Source organism: Pelmatolapia mariae, linkage group LG23, assembly GCF_036321145.2.
Source record: "Pelmatolapia mariae isolate MD_Pm_ZW linkage group LG23, Pm_UMD_F_2, whole genome shotgun sequence".
In the NCBI taxonomy this organism is placed as follows: Eukaryota; Metazoa; Chordata; class Actinopteri; order Cichliformes; family Cichlidae; genus Pelmatolapia; species Pelmatolapia mariae.
The window spans coordinates 18,204,532-18,231,973 of record NC_086246.1 but is presented as its reverse complement, the minus strand read 5'-3'; the positions used below and the strand labels follow the sequence as shown (position 1 = coordinate 18,231,973).

The 27,442-nt window shown below is 41.9% G+C and overlaps 1 protein-coding gene across 2 annotated transcripts in view; it reads left to right on the top strand.

The window, feature by feature from the left end:
- The window catches only part of creb3l1 (cAMP responsive element binding protein 3-like 1), a 35,309-nt gene extending 8,121 nt beyond the window's left edge, over positions 1-27,188 (top strand). Inside the window, exons 2-13 of one of the 2 annotated variants that reach the window (XM_063467833.1) lie at positions 4,817-4,949; positions 7,899-7,985; positions 17,296-17,450; positions 17,547-17,628; positions 18,189-18,385; positions 19,047-19,193; positions 19,415-19,473; positions 22,993-23,061; positions 24,940-25,042; positions 25,582-25,747; positions 26,824-26,992; positions 27,081-27,188. In XM_063467833.1, the coding sequence (XP_063323903.1) occupies positions 4,817-4,949; positions 7,899-7,985; positions 17,296-17,450; positions 17,547-17,628; positions 18,189-18,385; positions 19,047-19,193; positions 19,415-19,473; positions 22,993-23,061; positions 24,940-25,042; positions 25,582-25,747; positions 26,824-26,992; positions 27,081-27,117 (1,404 nt within the window). In that variant the 3' untranslated portion in view covers positions 27,118-27,188. The remainder of the gene's footprint in view (positions 1-4,816; positions 4,950-7,898; positions 7,986-17,295; positions 17,451-17,546; positions 17,629-18,188; positions 18,386-19,046; positions 19,194-19,414; positions 19,474-22,992; positions 23,062-24,939; positions 25,043-25,581; positions 25,748-26,823; positions 26,993-27,080) is intronic. The other variant, XM_063467834.1, reaches the window with a different exon arrangement.
- Positions 27,189-27,442: the final 254 nt, after the last annotated feature.

Sequence of the window (27,442 nt, the reverse complement as noted above, 5' to 3'; positions counted from 1 at the left end):
TCTGTGTTTATTAAGCTCCCCAATAATATAAGTATGCTTCTAGTGTGGCTGCGCTACACAGGGTGTTCTCGGTACAGATGATAAAACAGTTCATTGCGATAATAAATTAATTGCAAAGAAGGCAGTTCTAGGAATGGGAAATGTTGCCGGTGCGTTTGCCATTTGAATGTCAGGTAGTGCAGGTGTGATGCAGATTAGCATCGGTGCATTTAGCTCAGAGAAATTGTCAACTGAATATTGACCTTTAGTCTGAAAACGGATTGGTGGGACACAAAAACATTGCTTTATCTGCGTGCATAAATTTACTCGTGGCCCACAAGTTAACTGTGTAGCTGCCACAACAACAGCTTGGCTTTCTCCATGGAGTATTATTTGTGTCAGCAGCTCTTTACATGGTGGTTTGAGGGATGAATGGTTGTAAAGGAGGTTGTTGCTGCTGCTGCTGCTGTGTTGAGATGCAGGGACCTTTGGCAGCATCTGATTATTTCAGTTATTACATTTGGCTCAGTATTGTGGTGTATACATCTACACTCTACACAAACTGGAAAAACATTTATTAACATTAAAATGAAAGACTTCTTAAGTCGTCATCGCCACACCCCTCTTGCAGCCTATTCCATTGCACGTGAAATTCACCCTCCAGGTTTGTTTACCTTTAAGGTTTACCTGGAAGGATGAAACTTAGCCGAGTCTTGAAACTGCAGATTTCCCATTGTTTTTCTAGTGAAAGGAGTCTGCACATGTCCAGCCACAAGAGGAAAAAGTCTTATCAGCCAGAATACTTGAATGTGCAGGGTGCAGGGGGAAAAAAAAGTCAGCGTGGCCGTGCATACATCAACCCAATGCCAGGTGATGGATAAGCAAAAGATTAACCTCACACAGGATTGTGCTTGTATTGGGTGAAAGCTGCATCGAAGGCTCCAGGTGTGTTGGAGGTAAGCAAGTGGAAAACAAACCAACCCCCAAAAATAGAGTTGCTCTTGCAGCTGAATGCAAAACTAAAGCCAAATATAGACGAATATGAAGTAAGACCCAACACAGTATAGCAGAATAAAGAGAAAACCACATATTGGCTGACACTGTTGAGCTAATGCAGCTACTAGAACTAATTTTAGATGCATAATGCTTCAATTATGGACCTTTCTCTGCTTTTTCTCTGTCCCTCTCTCTACATCACTCCCATTATGACGGCAATTAGGAAACTTTTCTCGATTTGTTTTTGAATAGGGCGGTTTTAAATGTGACCTATATTCCCTAATGGAGCAGTATTAAAGGGGCAGTGTCGAGGTTACTTAAACGGATATTTTGATGGCATTTAGTGCAACAGGAGAACAGGGCTTCTCTTGTCACGATGCATATGCTATTCCTGTATGTGTGTATGAATGGGCGAGTATGCACATGTGAAAGAGGATCACTGAGTGTATGCTAGACTGATACTAAGATATGAGCTAATATCTTGTCATTTTGGATTACTGTATACGTGAGTTATATTCAAAAGGGAAAATGATGAGATGACTGCACCTTCTGCATTGTATTTCACCACTGAGTTAGGCTCACACTAGAGGGTGTTTTGGACCATCCATGTCAAAAGAGCAACCGCCAGGCCTTGCTAAACACAGTCCTTTACTGCAGGAGGTCTGCAGTGAAAGACTGTGCGCCTCGGGAAAACTGCACAAAAGCCACAGGGAGGACGACGGGTGGCCAAGACCCCGCAGGTTCACTGCTACAGAAACCTTGACTTTACTTCTTGTTCATAGATGTTTTTGACCTGAGGCTTGGCTTATGCTGTCTTGGCTTCAACTGCACTAAGCAGCGACTGCGTTTTTATTGGAATTCGCATGACTATAAACAGAAGGAGTTTGCTGAGTTTATAATAGGCAGCACAGTCATGTAGTGGTTAGCACTGTCTCCCTGTAGCTAGAAGGTTCTGGGTTCATGTCTGCCTTTCTGGCAACCTGTCCAGGGTTTACCCAGTCGTTTGCCTTAAGATAGGGCAAACCCAGAGGTGGATAGGTAGTAAAGGAAGTGAAAGTATGGATGAATTCAAAACACAAGATTAAAAGAGAGCGACATTGAGAATGTGAATATGGAACAGAAAGGTTTTTATTTGATGGAGCTGGAGCCACTGTCCTGGACAAACTGTGCTGTTGTTTGCACGCTGATTTGGAACCAACTAAACTTTTCATATCATAGCGTGAGCTATATATCATTTGGGTTCTTGCGTATGTACACACTTCTTTTTTGCCTGGAGGTTCAGTGAGCCTTGAGGTTCAGGTACAAAAATTGATCTGGTTCACGGACTTCCTTTTATCTTTTTTTTTTTTTTTTGACTCCAGCGGACCATGACTCACACATGCGTAGGTGGGTTTAAAAGATGCATGTGTTGATATAGGACAGAAATACATATAATTACAGTTGCCGTTGTGTGCAGGACTATTTCCTGGCTTACTGTCAAGGCCACCCGGAGCACCTCAGTGTAGCAGAGATCTTTTAAATTTTCATTTGCACCTGTACATCTGCTGCATGTCTGCTGAACCTCCAGATCCCGAACCTTCCTCCCTACTTCCTGTTTTAGAAATCGACACAATTCACAAGATCAGATATTTTTCATGTGCTATGCTTACATAATTTACCCCCCAGCAAAAAGTATTTGCCCCATTTCCAATGTCACAATTATATGTTTCAGATCATCAAACAAATTTTAATATCAGCCAAAGATTACCTGAGTAAATATAAAATATAAAACCGTTTTTAAATGTTGATTTCAGTTATTAAAGGGAAAAGAATCCAAACCTAACTGTCCCCCTGTGAAAAAAGTAATTTCCCTCATTGTTAAATCATGAATTAACAGTTATTAACCACATTTTTCTTAGAAACTTGAGTTTAATTTCACCAGTCACACTCCGTCCTGATTGCTGCCAGTCCTCTTGAGTCACGAAATCATTTAAATACAACATGTCTGATAAAGCAAAATAGGCTTGATCTAAAGAAACAGATAAGAAACAAAGTCATTGACATCTATAAGTCTGAAAAGGGTTATAAAGTCATTTCTGTGGCTTTGGGACTCCAGTGAACCACAGTGACAGCCATTATCCACAAATGGAGAATACCTGGATCAGTGGTGAACCTTCCCAGGAGATGACCGCTTGACAAAATGACTTCAAGAGTGCATCGACGACTCATCCAGGAGGTCACAAAAGAACCCAGAACAAGATCTAAGGAACTGCAGGTCTCACTTGCATCAGTTAAGGTCGAAGTTCATGATTCATCTTGAAATAATCCTGATGATCTGAGAGACTTTTGGGAAAATACTCTGATGAGTCAAAAGTTGGACTTTTTGAAAGGTTTGAGTCCTGTTACGTCTGCATAAAACTAACACAGCATTTCATAAAAGGAACACCATAACAACAGTTAAACATGGTGATGGTAGTGTGATCGTCTGTAGCTGCTTTGCTGCTTCCGGATGACTTGCTGTAATTGATGCAACCACGAATTCTGCGCTTTACCAGAAAATCCTGAAGGAGGATGTCCGTTCATCAGTACATACCCCGAAGTTCAAATACACTTCCACCCCCACTTTCACATGCAGTCATGGTTATTAAGCGAGCTCTGAAGGTTGTTTTTTTTTATGTTTTTTGATGGATGCATTTAGCAACATTTGAATAAAGCCAATTAATAAAAGTCAGATTTACTTTTGAAGAGGTTAAATCTGTTAAAAGTAAATTGCTCATGTGAGCTCTATCTGATAGTATTAATTCACAGGGAAAAAAAATTCCCCCATAATAGACAGACACAGGAATCTAATCATAACAGGAAGGCTTAGAAAGTCATGTTTACCCATCAAATTTAAAATATGCTCTAAAACTTAGTGTTTATGTCAGCTCCGTTGGTAGCCCTCAGTCGGTTTGTTACAGTTCTTACAAGCTCTTTCCCTCCATGCATATGATCCATTGTTAGTATTTGAAATATTGAGGTAAGCCTTGTATTTATTATCCCTACCATGTCTTTATTGTTGCTCCTGGACTGATTTTATCTGCTGTGACACTTCTGGCAGTTCTTGGGAGCCTCGCTTAAGCTAATTTCCAGGAATAAAACATGTAAATCAACTTTTGTGTTTCTTGCTAATTAAATCAAGTTATTTCTGTCACTGTGTCTGAAGAGCCTCCAAGCAGTGTGTTGATGGGTTTCCAACCAACCCATGTGTATGTGCGCATAGGCTTTGGTTCTGCTTTTCCCATGTTTTCTGAAGACCAGGGTGACTCATATCGTGTGTGTGTGTGTATGCGTATTTATGTGTGCATAAACCAGTGAAATCAGAGCACCGTGCTGTCCCTTGCTTCCAGAACACCGTCTCTCTCTGCTCAGTGACTCATTCATCCAGACTAGAGGATTAATCTGTCAATGCTGTTTCCCATTGACTGACTCTTCATGCCATCAACACAGCCTATGTTGTCTTGTTCCTGACACTGAGAGATAAGTCTGTCGTAGAACTGAAACTATAGGTCCATTATTTGATGAGTCGATTTGCAGAAAATGAAGTAATTTTCCAGCTATTTTCTTGTCCCAGCTTATCTAAGGTTTGCCACTTTTGTCTTTTTTATATCACTGAAAGCTGGATGTTTTCAGATTTGCACTGTTGGTTGGAGAAAGAAAAGCATTTGAGCGCCATACCTTGAGCCCATCTTCCCTTGTCTTTATCCTTGTGCTTTTCATTGAACATTGAATTGCATAAGGTTCATTGTACCAGAGTGGTTTTATAAAGTAACGTCAGCTAAATACTCATTTGTCTGTGTCTGTTTCTGTATATGTTTTCCAGCCTTTCTCAGGTGACCAGATGGACGACTTCAGCAGTGAATTATTTAACAGTTTCTTCGACGACCATGTATTAGAGCGACCCCTACTGGCAGAAAGACCTTCATTTTTACACATTGACATGGACAGCAGCCCAGGTGAGCTCCTCTTGTTTTATTATGGGAGATAATCCAAATCCACCTGTCACACACCCACACACAGCTCCTTATGGCTGGGGGTTTTTTTTGCTCCGTATCATCCCTTTTAGTTGTTTAGTTCTCACTTGTTTTCCGTAATCACCAGTAATGCCAGGAGCACTGATTGGTCCTTGGATTGAATACACATGGGTAAAGCACCAGGTTGGACTTAAGTATGCTGGTACGATGATAATAGCTATTGAACTGTAAGCTAAGGCCAGTTGCTGCAATTCATTTGCTGTGTGTTTCCATTCTTTGTCCTCTTCTTTGGCGCAGTAATAACAGATGTCTGGAGCCGTGACACAAGAAAGCACCGCAGTTCTTTTTTGTTGGTCTTTGTTCATTGAGGGCAGCCCAGAACTGCACATTTACCTCTTTTTCACCAATGAAGCACCAATGCTGGTGCCTACTCTAGAACCAGTTTCATACATTTTCACCAAATGACTGGCGCCAGGGCCAGAATTGCTGGGCACAAGTTAGAAAGTTGGAACCAGTCACATCAGTGGCTATGGGAAAAGCCACTGTAAGAAGTTCGCAGTTCAAACCTGTCTAAAGGTCAGAACTAGCTCAACTGTGGCAACCATATCATTGCATACCCGGCTTTAGCCAACCTTTGGGGAGAAAAGTCCCCAGTCTCATTACTTGGGTTGACTCAAAAGCCTTCTCACTGACATCAGCGCTGGCTCCTTCTGTGCCCAAGAGTTCAAATTTCATGATATGAGAGCCAGCTTCTGTTGCCAAAGTCTGACTTCCAGAACTCCTGCGTGCAGAACGGAACAGATTAAACTCGCTTGTTACTGGATCTTGTTTATCAGCTCAAAGTTATTGCAATATAGGCGCTCACAGCCTGTGGAAGCTGTCATCAGCTCATCACTTGAGACAAATGAGTGTCACTAATAGTTGTTGCCATAGTCACAAAGTCATTAGAATGATTAGAAGAAAGGACAAAAAGCAGGATGTTATGTTATTATCATGTCTCAAGAACGCCTGAGTCACTTTTACATTAAAGTCTTAACAGCACTCTGACTATGTGTGGACATATGTATATGTGCTACGTGTGGATATGTGCATAGCATCATAAATGTATACATTTATCCAGAAAATAGTACTTTTAGTACTCTGGAAAAGTTTATTCTAATGAGTTTGATAGTCACTATTTGGTATGACCACCTTTATTCTGAACTCTTTTAGTCAGCTTTCCTTTAATTTCTTTAAGTAGTCTTCAGGAATAGTTCTCAAGGCTTGTTGAAGGACATTCAAACCTCTTCTTTGAACGTTGGCTGCCTTTTCCTCTGTCCTCTGTCAAGATGTTCCCACACAGTTTCAGTAATGTTGAGGCCTGAGCTCTGGGGAGGTCAATCCATGACTGGTACTGTATACTTTTACTGCACTGATAGTGTGTTTTGGATCATTGTCATACTGAACAGTGAAGCTGTTCCTGATTAGTTGCTTTTCAGATGGTGAATAACAATCTGATGGTACATTTCTGTGGTCATAATTGCATCAGTTTCGGCAGGAACTCCAGCACCACTGGTTGATATTCAGCCCCAAACCATGATAGGGCCTCCACCGTGTTTTACAGATGACTGTAGACACTCACTGTTGTACCTCTCTCATAACCTCTTCCACATATCTTGACAATGATTCGAACCACGTTTGAATTCATCACTCCATCAGACCTGTTGCCACTGATTTTCGGTCCAGTTCTTGTGTAATTTGGCATATGTCACCCTTTTCTCCTCGTTTCTCTTTCTTAAGAATGACTTCTTAATGACTTCCTTGTTATCCTTCCACTGAGACAATTTGTAATGAGCCTTCGCTGAACAATAGCTGATCACCTAAAAGTTCAGTATCATCTCTCAAGTCCTGTGTCAGGTCTTTGCTGGATTTTTCCTTTTTCCTACAGACATGAGTTTCAGATACTGTTCATCCAAAGTGATTTTTTTAGGTCTGCTCCTTCTTCTTCTTTTGTTCTCAATTATTTCCTCAAGATTTTAAGGATACACTCAACTTCATGATGAGATATGGCAAATTTTCAGCTAATAGCTCTTTGGGAATCAGCTTGTTGGTGCAACAATACTTTTTTAATCCTGTGTTATCGTTGACATTCTTCATAGATTTAACTATGAAGAAATGGGAACAAATGATGTGTTTTTGTGACAGTCTCCTAGCAACAAAGTGCCTAAAGATACAATTTAAAATGGATTCTTTGCTAAATTTTTTCTTATTTGTAGGATTAACACTGGTTCATCCTTTGAGTTGAGTGCCCTTTTGTGGTTGAGTGATTCATTGGTCAGTGTTACATGGCTTAATAAACAAAACATTCCTCTGACAATAGTCAGGACTGGACTGATAATGGGTCAAAAGGGAGCCAAAGGGAAATTGTTGAAAGACCTTGGAGAACTATCGCTCCTTGGAAGCAAACTATAAAGAAATGAGAAGTAGCTCGAGACTTATGCACAGCACTGGGAGTAATTGTGAGAGTCTTAAATCTTGGACATAATGAAATTCCCAGCAGATTTTTCTGTCTAATTAAAGAAAATCATGAATATTGAGGGGCAGCATTCATGAGGAACCCGTGCTCTCATGATCATCATCGATTAAGGCCTTAATGACAAAATATGTCTTAATAGCTATCACTGATGCAGCCAAGAGACCGGAAAAGCACTGCAGTGACACACCTCATTCATGAGGTGTCGGGCACTGAACTGGCTTTGTGGCTTCTTTCTGTAATCGTGCTGTCATGTTATAACTCTGTATTTACATGACAGAGAGTATGACTGAATTATTTTTAAAAATTGGAACTGAAAACAATTGACTGAGAAGATGAGAAAGCTCTCAAATATGCACACACAGAGCTTGCACTGCTACATTTTCCATCCTTGTGAGACGGCCTTGTTAATCTCACAGATATTCAAGCAGAGCACAGCTACTCCTTGAGTGAAGACTCAGCCCCCCAGAGCCCAGCCCTGTCAGTCAAAATGGACCAAGACTCTGGTAAGTTTGATCTTTTCATTATTTCTTAGCCTTGGCTTCTTTTTAAACCGCTCAGAGCCAAGCAAAACTCTCCTGCTGATGTTTAGTCTGGCTCTTTATCACGCTGGCTGTCCCCTGGTTATCTGGTTGGCTCAGGTTTCTGCCTGATATAACACTTAGCAGGCAGCCTGACCCGCTCTGCTGCCTGTCAACTGTCGTGCACTTCGATTGGCTCAATCCACTGCCTGTCATATATAATACATGATCATTGGCTTAACGATCCACTTGCACTTTGTGTGCAAGTGGAGGAGAAATGTTGCATATTCCGAGTCCTGCTTTCTTCACCTTCCTCTGTCTATTCCTGACTCATCTTCCTCATTATCTTCTCCTCCCTGTCTGCGTCTCTACCTGTCTCGCTCTCGCGCCGTCTGTCTGCGTGCTGTTTGTTCTCCGTTTGTCCCGGGGATCCTGCTGTATGAACCCAGTATGAGCAGCTTTCCTCCAGCTAAGCCCTGCCCACCTAACACACACAGACACACACACACATAGACACACACACACACACACACAGACGCACACAACACTATGACAAGCGTATGGTTTTAAGTCTGCAGCTTTAGCCGGAGCCAGCGGAAACTCTCTCTCTCTCTTCTGTCAGGTTATCTTTTTCGTTCTCTCTCCCTTTCTCTGTCTTTCTGATGCCTGTTTATCTTCTTTTGCTTCTCTGTCTCCTGTAATCCAATAAAATCCACTTCATTCGTATAAATATCAAATTACCTGCACTGCCAAAATGCCACATTTTCTTGAAAAAAAAGCACAATCCTTGATGGATAGATAATACTTTGCTAGAGAAAGAGAGAGGGACAAAGGATGAAGTAATATCAGGCTGAATAAATCAGTTTACAGTGACAATCACTCCGGTCGGTCCAAACTTCAAACAAAATATGAATATCTGCACAGTGATTCAAACCCAAACAGGAAAATGGAAAAGAAATACAGCATTAAATATTTGATATTGCACAATAAATTAAAAAAATTGCTTAGTTTTGATTTCATGGTACTTTGTGGATATTCTTTTCTTTATTTCTTCACTGTGCAGTTGGAGCACTATCAGTTCACATATGGTGCACACACACATTGACAAACCCACGTTGTATGCATTTGTTATTGGACATGTGCATGCATGCATTTTACAACCCGCATCTGCTGCATGGTGCCTTAATATTTCACTCTAGAGGCAGCGTTTGAAAGTTTTAAAGGGAAATGGTACAATATCGCTTAACCAACTGTGTCCTAACATGCCTTTTCCGCTCGTACACTGGCACAAAAATAAGACGCTTCAAGACTATGTTAATGTTGCTTTGCTTTTCTTTTAGGACGACAGCATCTTGTGTTCTTCTCTGCTTTTGCATGAATGTTAAAAAGGTCTCCAAAGCGTCTCTGGCAAGCAAATGGCAAACCCAGCAATGTGTTATAAATAATCATAAAACGGATTTAGTCCCTGTTTTCCAGCATTTCCTTTTAACCTTAACGTGGTTATACTGGAGAGGATGACCAAAAGGGGTTTTACTGTGTGCAGCGGCAGTGAAAGAAAACTGTCTTGCATGCAGCTGGTTATACATGTTGTCTCAGCGGTTTAAGAAGCTTTTTAAAGTTTTTTTTAGCATTAGCTATTATATTAGGCTCTGTTTTATGCACAGTGCTGTGCCTAAAGAGCTGCATGTCAGATTAGGCCACTTGTTGAATGCTCAATTTTCACTTCTAGATTTGACACTTTTCACAATGACAGATATGTTGTGGCACTCCTGGACTATTAGCTGTCATATTGGCATGTAGCAGTGTTTTGACAAGACTGCTGCATCTGAGAAGTTCTGTGGTATCGCTGCATGAATGACTTTTCAGGGTTGAACTTCTGCGCACAGTTCCATTGCTGTGTGGTATTGCTTATGCAGTTTGGAGAAGGGGACTTTGATAATAATAATAAAAAATGCACATGTGGTGTCTTGTGAGATTCCAGGCCATTTAGCATGCATGCTAAAATGTTTCTGAGACGGCAAGCCTTGGTCATAAATCCTAGTATCTCAGTTCCCAGAATCAAACTCTAATCCTTGCAGCCTTGCCAAAGATGCGCACATCCTCGCAGGCCTTTCCAGCTTCAAACGAGAGCACGGCAGTAGAGCAGCTGCTTGTTTGTCACGATGAGTCAGGTTAATTAGGCACCAAGAGGTGTTAGACGTTCTTGACCTTTCAGAAAGCCCGTCAGTTCTGAATGAAGGGATTTGTGGATCTTAGTGTGCTTTGTTGGACAAGAAGGTCCAATTAGAATTACAATGATGGGTAAAACAGTGGATGCAAGGATCATGTACCACTCACAGACAAGATCAGACTTATTTGACACCCACTGCTGGGCTGTTTATACGAGAAGCGTCCTGATAAAGACACTCAGAAAAAGTTGCCCCTATTGCCTCAGCAAGTATCACCCATGTTGCATTGCTTGAATTGCACAGTGGTTGATAAAAGTGAGATCAGATATTAGCCTGATGAACTGCATCCAGGCCACTTTTGTCTTAAAGTACCCATCACATACAGTGAACACAGCACACAATAGATGGAAGGTCATTACGGTTTATATGGAAATCAAGAAATCAGGTAGTGCTTACTTAGCCTCAGTCTACAACAGCAACGTATCACTGTAACAATAAAAGATTATGATGTCCTCCTATTTGGGCGGTTCCCAACAAATCAAGTCAGTTCAATCCTATTTTATTTATATAGCACCAAATTGCAACAGCAGTCACCTCAAACTCATTTTACATCATGGTCCACTTTGATTTTAGGTGAGGCACACTGGTGAAACTGCCCTCTCTATCAGTGTAAAGAAGTTTAACTTCAATTTAATCTCCCAGTTATCTCAATGTAAAAAACAGAAGTGCGATTTCACCAGCACATTTTTAGTTTTTGTACATGATAAAGAAATGCTGCTGTAGTAAACAAAAGAAATCTGTCAGCACGACTGTTTGGGCTTAAACTGTAAGAAATAAATGTGTAAAATTACAGCCAAAGTTTTGGCAGCTGACTGCCCAGACTGTTAATTCACAAAAATGTCCTGTCTTATTTATGTATTTATTTATTGCACTGTGAGCACAGTGTAAAAATTCAAAATTTATGTAGCCCACAGTGAAAAAAATCAATTTTTCTGTCATTTAATTGTTTATCTGAATGGCTGTGGTGGACAGCTTTATCAGGAGGACAAGCTGTAAAATACATAAAAATGCTGTTAAAAGTCCAAACTTTATTATCTCCTTCACATTTTCCAAAGCTGTCTTTGGCCAGATTATGGGCCTTATGTTTGGAACACCTGTTGTAAGGTGGTAAAGACCCTACAATAATACAAGAAAACCAGAACAATCAGATAACCTCCTATGAAAAAGCACTTGGCGACAGTGGGAAGAAAAAACTCCCTCTTAACAGGAAGAAACCTTTGGCAGAACCAAGCTCAGAGAGGGACAGTCATCTGCAACATGACAAAAAACACACTGTGGAAGAGAGGCAGAGATTAATAATAACTAATGATTAACTTATAAACACAGAGAGTTAAAAGAGGTGAGTGAAGAAGAACCACTCAGTGCATCATGGGAAGTCTCCAGCAGCTTAGGGCTATTGGAACATCAATAAGGGAGGATTCAGGGTCACCTGATCCAGCCCTAACTACAAGCTTTGTCAAAAAGGAAAGTTTTAAGCCTAATCTTAAAAGTAGAGACGGTGTCTGTCTCCTGAATCTAAACTGGGAGCTGGTCCCATAGAAGAGGGGCCTAAAAGTTGAAGGCTCTGCTGCTTAAAATCAGTAGTGATCAAATGTGGTTTGGTGGTTCCTGGAGGTCTTCAAGGGTCACTTGGCTGCCTTGCTTTGTTGTTACTGCGGGACTCACACTGCTTCCAGCAGAACACAACAGCGTACAGATTGTCTGTGGTCATTTTAAACTTTCTTTCTTCCTCTCAGCGTGTGGTCTTTGTTGTTGTTGTTGTGCCTCTTATTCGGTTAAAGAGAAGCCGCGTGTTTTACTGCAGCTCCTTTTTGCGCTGATCCATTGAATGTTTTAATGCTACTGCTGCCCCGCTGAGATCAAACACAGCAACCACCTCTCCTCCATTAACCCCCTGTGATGACTGCCAGGAGCCGTTTGGTCATTAACGCCGGATTTCTTACCTGAGCTTACAGCAATTTACCCAGACAGGAAGACCTTTTAAGCTTTCTTTCTTTTTTTTAATTAACAACATTCAACGAAATTCCAAAACGTGGATAGTGAAACAATTGGTTTTACTTGTCCTAAACCTTACATTTACATTTAGACAAGTGTGTCACTGTGATGTCAGTGGAAATATCACAGTGGTCTCTCCGTGTTCAGGACCATTTTCTTATGCATTGGCTAAAAGCTAAGAGCTTCTGGTATTCATTAAAAAAACAGTGTTAGAGGGCTTAACGAGGGCAGGAGGCTTAACGAGGCTCAGGCGAGCAGCAGGACTGGCCTCATTAAGGAGAGGCCTCTTTCTGATAGGCAGGATGTGTGGCATAGGTAAATCTCGGATCCACCCCCAAAACTGGATTCCTGTCTTCCTCCTGATTTCTTTTGTGCGCTCGTTGATTTCCTAAAACATTTCAGGCTCACGCTGCTAATCAGCAACATTAGCGGCGAATGATATTTTTCACAGGTAACTGAGCCGTAATGAGTGTGAGATCATGCAGGAGTCGGGGCAGCATGGAAAAAAATACTAAAGTGGGACTAATGAGCTGTTTGGGGTGGGGTCCTCGCACTGCCAATGGAGGTTTTTATCCAGCTACATTATCATTATCATCACTTCTATGGCAGTTACGCTTGCTAAAGAGACGTCTATTACAGTGATGCCGTGGCGTGGAAAAATGCGATTAACTGATTAGGCATTTGCTTTTTGCTTCACTGCAGTCAGATAAAAATCCAAAATGTTAGGATTTCCTGCTTTTAACTGTTTTTTCTGACTTTTGAGGAGTTGGGGGCCTGTTGATGGGACAAAACAAGATATTTTGAGATGTCACCTCAGCCTTCAGGAAGTAATAACAGGGATTTTTTTCATCAATTCGCAGACCTAACGACCTTTTTTGTGTAGAATAATTGAATAAATTAGGAATAAAAGCGCAGCGATTGTTAGCTGCAGCCTTGGACTTAAGCTCTTCCAGCTCAAGGAGGAAGTGCTGCGGTTGTGATAACATAGGACTTATTAAGCCCAATTTTCTACGCTCATGTACTACCTACCGATGTACAAACTGAGATGATGCACGGTCCATTAATGGCAATAATTCTGATAAATCGCTTCTTTCCTCTATTGCCTGCATCGCTTTGAACATTCAGTCAAGTATAGGCTAAAAGGCAGATTTTTAAAGGGTTGAGAGACCCTTGTGATTTCAGAAGCAAATGGCTATCCATGTTTGTGCCCACTGTGATTGAACTATTGGGTTCAAATAATCAGCAGCAAGTAGATTTAGATATATTGTAGCTCATAATGCTTCTTATCATTGTTTTTCACTGCCCTGAGGAACGGTGTTTATTCCTCACATGGCTGCTGACTTTGGGCGTTACCCACACGCCCAAAGTCAGCAGCCATGTGATTTATTCTCTCTCTGCTGTAGTGATGGACAGGATACAGACACAAAAGCACGCAAGCAGCTGTCTGATTGGGAATACACCTCCGTCCCCCCTCTTTGCTCTCACCAATCACGCACACACACACACACTCACGGCTTGTAAACTTCAGTTCGTTTTTTACCAGCACAATGTTGCTAGGAAACCAGGATGTGATTAACGTGACGTTCACACACACAGATGCACGCACGAAAAAGCAAAAGCCCTCTTTCAATATACCAGGGGAGCCTTTAGGATGTGTGTTTGATGCGACAAACATCAAAGTCACTGGCGTGGCGTTCGTGTGTCAGTGCTGACATAATGAAACATCCTCATTCCTCCCTGTCTGCCCGCAGTTAACTCTTTAAAAGTTGTGTCGTGGTTTCGCTTTTAACGTTGAAGGAAGAAAACTTTTAATGCGTGACTTTTGCCTAATTATGCCCCGTGGAGCAGCTCACCTTTAAAGGGCCTTAATTCAAAGCATGTGCAGCTGACCCTTTAATTCTGGCTAGACATACTCGTATGTCCCAGGGTTATAAGCGCTGTTCAAATAAACAGGACAGTTATATTGAAAATTTCCATTTGAAAGCTCGCGGAGCCTTTTAGACTTTTAGACCTTTACTCACTCTTAGGAGTAGATTCAGAAATAGGTACTTTAGAGGTACAGTTCAGGTTTGAGCAGTTTGGAGACAAAGTTAGAGAGGCACAAGATGGTGCGGGCATGTGCAGAGGTGAAGATAAAGGAAAAAGGCACAACCAGGACCTGTCTTCTAAGGCTAAGAAATGCTTCCTAAGCACTGATCAGCCTCCCGAGAACTATGGAGCCCAGGAGGTCCCTGTCACCAATGCGTCCATTCTGAGACATTAGGTCAAATAAAAGGTGACAAAACTTATCTTTCTTTCTTTATTTCTTTCCTTCATAAGCTGAGGTGTGGCATTTGGCATGTGTAGTTTGCATGTTCTTGCAGTGACTGTGTGGGTTCTCTCCAGGTACTCGGCTTCCTCCCACAGTTCAAAGACATGCACTTAGTGGGGTTAGGTTAATTGGTGATTCTAAATTGCCCATAGGTGTTAATGTGAGTGTGAATGGTTGTTTGTCTCTCTGTGTTAGCATCAGATCGGCCATCTGTCGGGGGTGTACCTCGCCTCTCACCCTATGTTAGCTGCCAACTTGCCATACGATTGCGAATGAGAGAAACAGAAGACAGTGGATTGATTGAGTGGCTCCATTTTTTTTTCAATCTAAACATTCAACTGACGATTGGATTTCTCTTTCATCAACCACAGTGTCACATGACTTATAAATTATTGCACACCACTTTCAAGGACAGTTTCTTTTAACCAGTGCCTCAACTTGGCTTGACTCAGGTTTTGTTTGGTTTTCCGTTATATTTAAGTACCACCTCAATGTGTCCCATTTAAACGTTTGCCCCACCCCACACACTTCTGAGATGAATTTGGCACAATTGCCTCTAATGCAGAGTAAACCAAACTCCATGTGCAAAATTGGTGGAACGCTACTTTAAAGCCAACTATTTGGAAAGGTCAGAGTTGAGCTGCAAGAAAAAGACCACCGAGTAATGTATCTTTGGATTAGATGACGCTGTTGATTGCAGCATCTGGATTCTGACTCTCAAACAGGAATCTTGTTAGTTGGATAGGCCAGCTTGGAAAATCTGGAACCAACCAAATCTGTAGCCAAACAAAACAAAACAAAACAGCTGTTTGAGGTTTTGTTCTGTGCAGTTATCCAGCTAACTTGGTCATTTTGTTTTGTGAGACAGGCTTCAGGAGACACGACACTTTCTTGTGGATTTCCCTCCGACCCTCTTTCAGGGACAAAATATCTCCAGAGGGCTACTGTGCTGTGTGGGAGTTAGCAGAACTTGTGCTTAGAAAAGGCTTTAAAAATAAAAGTCAACGTCTATTTTAGATCGTCTTGCTTCAGGTACTGGTAAGAATGTGAAATCTGGTCCCGGGGGTGCAAACGTGAGGAACAGGTCGATGAGGTTACAGCTGTTTATCTATTTATCCTTTCCACTCTTCGTTCTTCTCTTTGCAGGATCCTTCTGACTCAGCACCCCTCATGAGTCATGGCAGTATCTAACAAAGCTTCCAGTGAATTTTTTCTTGTCGTCTGAAGACAGTCTTGTCAATCCCCTTTTCTTAAGATCGCTCAAAATCTTCAATGTTTAGTTAAAACAGTCTCAGAGGTTTGAATGCTGCTTTCATACCACTGTTTAAGAAGTTTTAGACAAAAGAAACAGTCCAGCAAAGATATGAGGCTTGTCAGAGTGGAAAGAAAGAAGTTCCTCATTAGCTGTCATCAGTAACATCACTAACAAGCAGCACGATATTAGTCAGGCCTTGTCAGCTTTGTCTTGCCTCAGGTCATTTCAGGAGGTTGGATGCACTGGCATCTCTGCGGACACACTAAAACTTCCTAAAAATACTTTCTGGACTTCAAAGCAGACTAAACAACGATTTACCTGTGCTCCTCTAGAAATATACCCACATCGTGTTTAGGTGAACCCTCCTTTGAAATTGCACTCTCGCCTCATTGCCGGGTCACTCGATTATGCATATTTTCAGTGTTTAAAGGCGGCGACTGTTTCTCTTCCCAGGAAGCATAATGAGGGCGAGTTGCTGGTTCAGCCCATCTTTTATTTCAGGGTATATACACTAGCTGGAGGGAAATTATGCACCGCAGTTGCCAGAACGACATTGTCCAGCCTTGTCAGGAAGAGCTCAGATATTTTGAGCTCCTTCAAAGTGTGATTTGGAAGCTGTCAATTACTTCCCGTTGGAAGACCTACAGCAAAGCCTCCCTGAAGAGAAATAAAGTCAACTTTGCTCAAGTTTCTCAGATGGAACCTTCTTTTCTAAAGAATAGGAACACTTTTCTTGAATTCTTGACACTTTTTGTTGTTGGTGGTGGTTTTTCATTATTGCCACTGGTATTTCATTTGATAGTTGAAAGAAGAAGTTAGCGATTGAACCTTAAGTTGGGATTGTCTGTGTCACAATAACACTGTGGCCTTTAATTGTGAATGCAAAAGTCAGGACCATATAGTCGGGTTAGGGTTGGGGTACAATTGTGGTTGTATGTATATGGTTGTATTGGAGTCATGAGGGTTAGGGTTAGGGTTTGCCAGGGTTTGTGTAGATGGGACGGTGTTCCCATGTTGCACTGCTATGACATCAAAACAATGTGATTGCCCGTTCCCCCCCTTCCCCTTGTGACACATGGAAAACATCTGCAGGTATTTCTGCAGTTTTTTGCTCTGCTTTAGCTTTTTCTTTGTGTTTTTGTTGTTCTCACACATCAAACCATTTGGTTCAGATTAAATACTTCAGTATAAGAAAGCTGAGGATGACTTTAGGGGAGCATGATCGTGTGGTGGTTAGCATCGTTCTTTCACAGCAAGAAGGCCTTTCTGTGTGAAATATTCTCTCCAGGTACTCTGGCTTCCTCCCACAGTCCAAAGAGATGCCTTGGGTTTAGGTTAGTTGATGATTCAGTATTGGCCGTAGGTGTTAATGGTTGCCTGTCACTATGTGTTCGCCTGCGACAGATTGGCAGTCTGTCCCGGGTGTATTCTACCTCTCACCGTGATAAATGGGATAGACTCCAACCCCTTGTGACCCTGCCTGTGTCTGTGGTGTCATTTTTGTAGAGTTTGAGTGGAGCTTCAGCCAGGACCTGTCAGCTATCTTGGTGAAGCAGGAGGAGCCTGATGTTGGCCAAAGGTTAGATCCTCAGCCTTTGGAAGCCCCGCCTCTCATATTAAGCCCCGCCCCTCCACACAGAGGCTCACCATGGAAACACACGGTTAGCATCCATCTGTCCTTTGTCTCAGTGATGAAACATTTAAAAAAATAAAATGGGTGGTGTTTTTGATGTCAGGTATGTTTGTTGTTTCTACAGGAGCGCAGTCAAGAGGATATGAAGCCCATTGCTATAAAAGATGAACCCAGAGAGATTGGACAGTACCTCAGCTTGCCCAGCGGTAACAGACACACTCACAGTGCTATAGTGGTTTGTCTGACTCAGATTATTTTAATGTTAGAAGTGGCTTCATAGTGTAGTGGTTAAGACATTTACCTAACATCCCTGGTTTGAAACCAGAAGGAGACACAAATCCCTGGGAGGGCTGAGTCAGGAAGGGCATCTGGTCTAAAAAATCTGTGCCAAATCAAATATGTGGATCCACCCATTGTGGTGACCCCTTGTGAAGGAAGTGAGCAGCTGAATGAGTTCGTTAGTGCACATTTTCACCTAAAGTATTAAAAAATAAATGACCTCAAACATCTGTTGGAACAAAAGCCTTCACTTTAAATATAATGAGGGCTTAACCACCCCACCCCAGCGTTAGAGCCACTACTACCTTACAGACCATAATCAGGGCAAAAATACTCGCCGAGCTGTCTCTGCATATGCCACAATAATCACAGCAGTATAATATTTGGGGTCTGGGAGAATGGCCTTACATTAGCGATGAATATCTTCAGTGGTCATTTGTTTAAAGTAGAGGCACTGATTCCTTTCACGTGCTGCGCTCCTTTTTAGATGATGCTCTCCAGCTGCCGCCCACCCCTCCCAGCAGTAACCACGGCGACAGTGATGGCTCACTGCCCCCCTCCTCCCCACACCTCCCTCTGCCGCCGTCTTCCCCTCAACCACAACAGAGGCCAGGAGGTCGCGCCTCGTCCTCATCCTCATCTTCTTCGGCCATCTCCTCTTCGCCCCTCCTCACCGCGCCGCATGTGAGTTAAAGAGCCCCTACCCTCTGTGCCCTTTGTTGTTGTTTTTTCCTCTCCGTGCCCGTTCTGCAGCGCATGTGGGTGATTAAATGTGTCAGTGGTTTGGTGTTTGCTATAAGAAATGTTCAAATGACTGTGTCCTTATATAGCGCTGTGAGTTTCATAGGCTGCCCTTCTGTTGTGAAAGCAGACACTGTAGAGTTGGGATTTTGATCTGTAAATCAGCTTAATTTGGGGTTAAATACATCCCATAATTTGCTGAAAGAACAGAAAGTCAGAAAATCCGTCCGTCTGGACGTTGTTTGTCTGATTCAGCAGCTTTTCTTAGAATAAATGAATCACATTTGCACTGAGGCCATCGTGACCCAATCTTGTTTACTCACAATTGTTCAGTGTCAGCAACATTTTTCTTTTTTTCTTTTTTATTAATGAAACACGTGAACAGCTAAACCATCGCACAAACTCCAACAGTGTTGTTCTTGTACCAGGGTGTAATGCAATCCTGTTTTGACTTGACTCAACATCAGAAAGCACAGAGAGATGTGAGATTTTGGTGTGCTCGCTGTCAACATGCAAATTAAAAGCAGACCGACATAAATAAGAGACTGAATTATGAGAGCTTATTAGCATTATGCGCTGATGAAGTGCTTGTTTCACTGTGCAGAAACTGCAGGGTTCGGGACCCCTCATGCTGACAGAAGAAGAGAAGAGGACCCTGGTTGCGGAGGGTTACCCGGTACCTAACAAACTTCCTCTCACGAAGAGTGAAGAGAAGGCACTGAAGAGAGTCAGACGAAAGATCAAAAATAAGGTAAGCAGGCACTGCACCTTTTTGTCTTCTGTTAGTGTGCACGGCTGAACTGAACATTTAATTAACCAAAAAAACAAAAATGTGAGCTATTCCCAGAATCTTGGACTGCCTTGTGTTACTATTTCAAACAGAAATAGTAACACGTTTACCAAAAATTTTGCTCCAATTAGAAATGTGGTTTTGTGGTGCAGCAATGATTGGTTTTGTGCCCGTTTCTCCAGATCTCAGCTCAGGAGAGTCGGAGGAAGAAGAAAGAGTATGTGGAATGTCTGGAGAAAAAGTAAGGCTGGAAAAAATCTTTTATCTTTCCGCTCCATGCACATTTCTTTTGGTTTACATTTGTAACTGTCGTCTGTGCTTTCCAAAGCCTTTAAAAAAAATAAAATAATTGTAGTTTCCTTAAAATTATATTAAGAGCATTATTGTCATTGCTTAGAAGACTTTCACACCTTAAACTGCTGACTCGACTCAACTGCTGACTGCTGTTGTCATGCCAGCCCAGCAGCTGTGCATGACTCTCCTAGACTGGCTTAGCATGATTCACAGTTCAAAACAAGAGCACTCAGAGAGTGCAGCTTCCTTCGGAGGGCAAGGGCTTTACTAAAACTTATATTTTTATGAAGTTTCTATTACAAAATGCTGACATCAGCCTGTTAAGGCGTCACTGTGAAATCACAGGGCGTCGTATTGAAAAATAAAAAGTGTGTTGAACTGCTCTCTCCATCCTCTTTCATATAATGTATTCTTATTTGACCTTGAGCCCTAACAATGAAGGTCAAACACTTAGCTAACCTACAGTAGGTACTCATATTCCCCAAGGCCTCGTTTATTGTTGTGAAGTTTGAAGACGATCCATAAGAAGCTGTGGCTAATACAAAGTTTTTAATGAGTTTCACATGGTGTGACCTTGACCCGATTTTTACCACAATTAAATCAGCTCAAGCTGTTTTTGGTATCTACCATCACACAAAATTTGAAAATGATAACGTGAAAACTGTGCACGCTAGACTGCTAACAAACAGACAGGCAGACAAACAAATGGATACGATTACCTTCTACCTCCCTTTGGGGGAAGAATAATCCTTAGTAATGTTAAGCCAGCCCTTGGTGCAGCACCTCAATTCACTCTTTGAGTAAAACAAGACCTTTTAGTTCTCTTTCCCCTTCTCATTTAAGCCAGCTTTCTAATCATTGGCTTCCCCTTGTAAACAGAAGGTTTTAACGCCAGATGCACCAGGCTTCTGTGGCCATGGCTAGAGCTGCATGTGATCCCCTCTCTATGACATCGCAGAGAGGCGAGATAAAAAAAAAGCCATGTGAAACCAAAAGTTTTATTATTTGAAATGTTAGAATCGTGTAAATTACAGAAAATTAGCACAAGCACAACAGGCCCCCTTTGAACGGTTAGTTAGAGCAGCATCTAACCAGAATCTTCCACGTCTTTCACCTTACAATGTATTTGAGAGTGTTAAAGAGCTTTGTAGGGTTTTATTCCCAAGATGAATCTAACCACATGTCTCTTTATGCAAAATCTTGTCTTTGGTCATTGCATGCATGACTGGCAAAGAAAAAAAAGAAAAAAAACCCAGAAAAATTCAGGGGCCCAAAGAGAAAAAACGGTGGCGTTGTGTAACACTGAAGTGAGCTTGGCAGTTGCAGTTTAGTCAAGAGCCAGATTTCTTTTTTTTTCGCATTTAGAGGTTTCCCTAACTGCTTTGGAGCTGAGCGCAGTAACAGACGCAAGAGCTCTGCCAGGGAATGGGAGGCAAACGCAGGTCCTTGTGAGGTCAGATAAATATATATATATATATATATATATATATATATATATATATATATATATATATATATATATATATATATATATATATAGGTATATCTTTGTGTCTGATAGAGAATTTTAAAAAAGCAAAACGCACAAAGCATTTCATCAGCACTCGTCTCCTCCACTGTGATTCACTGAAGAACAGCAAAACTTAACAGAGACTGCTTTTCTCTCCTCTCTACTTTCCATTATTCCAGCCATTCTTTGCTATGGCAGGACTCCAATAACCTGCTTAACACATGGGCCAGATTCACTGACTTTCCTGACAGGGGCAGTGAAATAGAGTTGAAAATATGGGTTTTCTTTTACACAGCTTCCACTGCGACAAATACAAGTGCCAAAAAAGATTTGTACAGGTATACAAAATGCCCCATTAATCCCATTAGAGCGAGGGGAGAGAGGTGTGTCAGAGTGCAGCCTCTTTTAACTGAATCAAAGCAACCAAAGCAGCAGAGACATAAGAGGATGTGCGTAAAAACAGAAATCCATCTCCTTCTATTTTTTTTTTCGGACATGAGGAGGGGATTATTGGACAAACCTTTAAAAAAGAAAACAGCGGGATGCTTTCCTCAAAGGAGTGTGCATGAATGAGTTATATTCCAAGCAACACACAGCGGGAGATCGGGAGGATTAAAGAAAGCGAGAGATTAGCGAGACGTTACCCTGATAATGGAGATCAGTAGGATTAGTAGAAGACAGACAGAGGAGGAAAACGGGGTAGGGAGAAACTCTTGCAAGTGAGGCATTTTTCTTAAACTTTGTAACATATTTGTGTTCTCAAAGATGTTAGTTTGACACTGTGCAAAGTAAAAAAAAATGGTGTTGACATTACTGGGACCCACGGAGTGGTTAAAGTACAAGGATTCTTTTCTTGTGAAATGATGAGCTGGTTAAAGGAATTTGAGAGGCTTTGTCAGTTACGATAAACTTATTGACCTCATAGTTCTGAATCAGGACCTTCATGTTTCGCATCATGTAGTTTTTCCAAAGATCCAGCTGTTAGCGCAGTAACTTAGAAGAGCTGGTATGAATCAGCAATCGGCTGTTCACCTCCTTTTAAGTCAGGTTAGCTGATTAGGCTAGGTTAAATCATGTCGTAGCTACAGACTGTACCTAAAAGATGACCGCCCATTGCTTTAATTGGGGCACATTTGGATCCAAGGATGGAGAGCCAAATTTATCAGATTATCAAGAGTTCAGTCACTAAAATGAGCAATGAGGGGAAGCTCAGGAGCGCAACAGCCATGGCTAGTAGGGGAACTGCAGCTTTTGGCACTTGTGCATTGCCTTCATTTGTCAGCTATGAAGTTTGTCACTTGATGATCCACAGTCACTCTTCCTACTACAACCTTCAACCACCTACAGAGGCCAAGCTGAGATGGTCTGGATAAACAGAGGCAGGATAGTGGCTATATTGCTCAAAGTATGTTGAAGATAGAGATGCCAGGCAGGAGGAAAAGAGGAAACCCACATAGAAGATTCATGGTTGTATCTTCCATTGTCCTCCAGTGGAGCTAGTTTCACTCATTGTGCATGTACTGTTTATAAGGTTGCAGAAAACTTCAGTCAGCTGAGACTGAAGAAGTCACTTGGATGAGTGAAAAAACTTTTCTCCCAGTGAACACACTATGTCCAGGTGAACACAATTAACCTTTTAGGATCCATGGATGTAGTGTAGAAGGACATGCAGGGGAGTTGGTGTGTCGGGATAGGGTTAAATGGAAGCAGCTGACCTGAAAGGGAGCAGTCTAGAGAAGAAGAAGAAGAAGTTTTTCACTTGGCTGAAGATTTTAGTTTTTGTGCCCCCTCAACAATAACAGATAATTACCGGTCAAAATGTTGTGGATTAGTGGTCAACATGTACCTTTCATGATACTCCAGCCTTTGGGGATAACGCTGTTTTTCATTAGAGCAACATGTGCAGGGATAAGACAATAAAAACAATGTGTGTATCTTTGTCTGTGTGTGTATCAGGGTGGAGAATTACACGTCAGAAAACAGCGACCTGTGGAGAAAAGTAGAACACCTGGAGACAGCCAACAGGTGAGGTTTTCACACACATGCACGCACACGTGTGCCAGCATACTTTACTTTATCTTCCAGCTTTGAACAGACTGAAGCTGTTTTATGCTGGCTCCACACACCAGTAATACAAACCCACCATTCATGTAATGATGTTTGGATTGCGATCACTGAGAGCAGCAACAAGTGTGCAAAGAATGCAGCCTGGTAAACTGAGAGCCGGACGAGCTGCAGAAGGCCTTACAAAGATGGTTCTCGTTTTTCTCCCAGAGAGAATGAAGATGCAAAACTACAAACAGGACTGTAGCTTATACACAAGCATATGCACACACACACACACACATTCACACGCGCTCTGTGGGTAAAACCTTTACGGGATTTTAATATCTATGCAGCGTGAGAGAATTAAAGGAGTCTGAAGTGAAATTTATCTGTGCTCTATAAGCAAAGCGTAGACTCACCGAGGTGCCGCTGTCTCCTCTGTTATTATAACAATATGAAACCAATCTGCTATTATCCTGGAGTGGGTGGTTAGAAGGGTGGGTGGGTGTGGAGGGTTGGATGGCTGAGGAGGAGGGGGTAGGAGAGTCTGTCTGTCTGTCTGTCTGTGGCACACTCAGCCTGTCATTAAAGTGGCGAGTTAACAGCAGCTTTCATCATGGAAGGCAGCCCCCTCCCTTCCAGCCACACACACACACACATGCACACCGATGAATATGTTAAACCACTGCAGGGAGGAACAATGAATTGGCGCAAACTGGGAAACGTGAGTCAGCACACAGCCCCGTTCACTCTCATAAGAGTAAATGTGAGTTTAAAAAAAGGCTTTAAACAAACGCACTAAATTTAAGCTCCCAGTTCCTAAAAGTGTCCCAGATGCAGTTATTAGTGGTCATTTTGTTCCCCTGTGCTGTTTTCTTTCCGTCTAGTCGGATCCACGCAGGACTTGGTTAGGTCTACCGGTTTGTTAGTCGTGTAACTCGCACTCGGGGTTGGATTTGGATTAGCGTCTGCATATCCGCATCAGACAAACGTTTAGGATATGTTTAGTTTAGCTTAGCTTCCAGCACTGAATTTTAATTACCTGGCAATCGTTTCCATTGTCCTTGTTGCTTTTTTCACACACGTTTACTCACTCACTGCCGTGTATTTTAAGCTGCAATAACTTAAGCTGTGGTTTTACATCAAAGACTCGTGCGAGTGATGCAGGTCAGCATCATCCCTCCATGAGTTTACTACAGCTGACAGGTCGCAGTTTCCCTGCTCTATTCTGGGGCCTGTCACCGATTTCAGCATGGAAATTTGAAACTATAAAAGCAGCAACAGATGACTGAGCGTCTGGCTTAGTTTCTGACTTTTTAAACGTTTAACTGACTTTCTGGTTTGCATTGCGCGTGTGTGTGTGTTTGTGTGTCAGAAACTTGATCTCTGTCTCCACTTAGTGGTCAGAGTGTGTCCTTACAGCCACAGACAGCTCATACCATCAGAGCCCTGCTCCCCAGATCCCACTAATGTGCTGTTTTCTAGTGGTTTTATTCATGCACTCTATTCAGCTTAGCTTTGCTCTCTGCTTGTTTTGTTAGACACGGAAAACAAAAGTAAATCAGGTGGTTAGAGTTCTCTTTGATGTAGAATAAACCCGATAATGAGAGCTGCGCATCTTTCGGGGGAAACAAACTATACGTCTGAGTTTGTGTGTGTGAGACCTTTGTTGTGGGTTGGGTGGAGATCGAAGTCATGCGTGCACATTGTGGGTGCAGCCATATACATATTATAGAGATTGAAATTCCCAAACGCTCTGAGGCCACAACCTGTGAGAGTCAAAGTCTTCTCTGTACCACTAAATAATGACTACTGCCCTTCTTGTTCTTTAATCTCTGCCTCTGTTCCTGTCTCCAGGTCTCTCCTACAGCAGCTCCAGAAGCTTCAGTCACTGATTTCAGGGAAGGTCGTCCCCCGTTCGTGTAAAATGGCCTCAACTCAGACAGGAACATGCCTCATGGTAAATACTACTGCCGCTGTTGCTGTTCACACACATTTATGTTAATATTTTTGTTGTAATTGAGGTGATTTTATTTGCTTTTGGACAGCATTTGGATATATTATAACTGTATAAATATTACAATTAATATGTCTCTATGAAGTTAGCCTACCTGCCTCCCATTTGAAGTTTAGAAGATGCATTCTTGTTTGGCTAAATCATCTTAAAGCGGTCAATGATAATGATCGGCTCCTATCAGTCATATTACTCATATCAAGCAAACTCATATTGATGATGGAGCGAGTATATCACATGCATCTCCTCTTTTCCATCAGTCTCTGTTGAATGGATCCATTTTTCCTTCTTTTTCCTTTTACCGTCTAAGAAGTTTAAAAAAATGTTTTTTGATTCTTTTTTCTTTTCTTAATTTGGAATATGCACTGAAATTCAGAATTCAATAAGTTTGAAGTGTTTGCACGAGCCCAATACATCACGAGCATCACGGTCTGAGCGCTCTCGTGATTATTATTAACACGAGTGTTATTCCCCTCTCTCCGCAGATGATGGCCCTGTGTTTTGTCTTGGTGTTGGGCTCCTTCTCTCCCTGCATTTCTCCCCTCTCCCTGGTCACTCACACCTCCTCTTTGCCCTCCTCCCCCGCTTCTTCTCAGTCCTCCCCCTCTTCTCATTCTTCTCCATCGGCGGACCTCTACACCACCAGTCAGGGTAGGTCTAGAAATATGTTCAGTATTTAGCATTTTAGTGTTTATGGCAGATTTGTCATCATCAAAAGGTGTCTAACTTTTGCTGAAGTTTCCTTTTGTAGCTCCAGTCTAATGCATTCAATGTTCTCCTCTGGATAGTAAGAGTAAACTTGTAGCATTTACAATTATTAGACAGAGCAAAGAGCGGCATCAGATTTTAGAAATATATTTTTCTCCGTCTTCTCATATATACTGTTACAATTTTCTTCAAAATGAAAGCCCATTTGGAAAGTGGATACAGGTTTGGATTTTCCTTCTGAGCTGTTTTCCACTTCCCTATAAATTCACTTCCTTTAACAACTCACTCCTGGGAAAGCCCTACTGAAACCAGAAGTTAGGCTGTCATCAAATTAAGTGCAACTTCCTTCTGCCAGCAACCATCCTCTGAGCGGTGAGGCTTAATAGGCTCTAACCCCCTAAAATTGACCAGACTCCTCTGCAACTGTCCAGGGAGAGAAAGGCACAGTTATATGTTCCCCATACAAATAATTAAAAGTGGAAAACACATAAGTTAATAATTAAAACAAAACTGGAGTAACAAAAATTCAGTATCCGGACTGTTTTCAATTCAGTGTTAAGAGTTGTGGTCATATTAGATTTTCTCCTCTGCTCCCTGTTTCACCACACGTGTGTAAGCCCCTCCCACCAAACACAGAACAGAGCAGTCAACCAATAGGAAACAGCTTTTAGCAAAAAATATGAGAAAAGCTCATCCAGTTGACTTTAAACTCAGCATAGAATTTCCTTTGTTTCACAGTTGCTGGAAAGTTTAAAAAGTGATGTGTGTATCTCAGTAATGTGGATTTCACTGATGTTATTTATATGTATATATGATCATTTGAAATGGCCCAGGGTCAGGGTCTTATATTCAGGCCCTGACCCTTACTATGAGAAAGAACTAAAAAATGTAACTGGGATGTTGTTGGAAATGGGAGATATTTTTGAAATATGTACAAAAGGCTTTTGGTTTCACATAATTAAAAGCAATGATGGCTCACGAGGGATGTCCAGTGAACGGTGCATGTTTCTGTGTCGTAGTCCGCTCCCGCAGCCTGCTCTTCTACAACGAAGAGGCTCCACTGGAGGAGAGTTTAGCGACATCAGAAGGAGAGAGGCTACAGTCAGAAGGCCACTCCCACAACCAGATCAGCCGATACACAGCTGACGGCCACAGCAACCAGACAAGCGGGTCCAAGATAGAGCGGAGGTACAAACAAACTCCACTGTATGCTGCAATATTTACACGCCACTTGTCAAACATTAACCAGCCGTCTCTGCCTTTCTCCTCTCCTCAGAGAAACAAAACCAGATGGAGACTCTGAGTTTTTCTGACACAGCTCAGCCTCTCCTCATCTAACTTCTCAGCCCTGAATCCCTCCAAAGGACCCCAATGCTCCAGGTTGCTGAAATCAACATCCAGCTGGACCAAAAAACATTTTCTGTTAGTTTGTTAGAAAATCCATTATCATCATCTCCTCTAGTGAGCTTTGATTACGGCTCCCATCCTACACCTCTGTTACCATGCCTTTATCTACAGCTTCACTTCTCTGCTTTAACAGACTCTGTTGTACTTGAACGTTCGATTTTAAACAGACCTTCGTGCTGGAATCTCCATTGTTATGCACAAAAAAGAATCTTGCATCATTTTAAATACTCA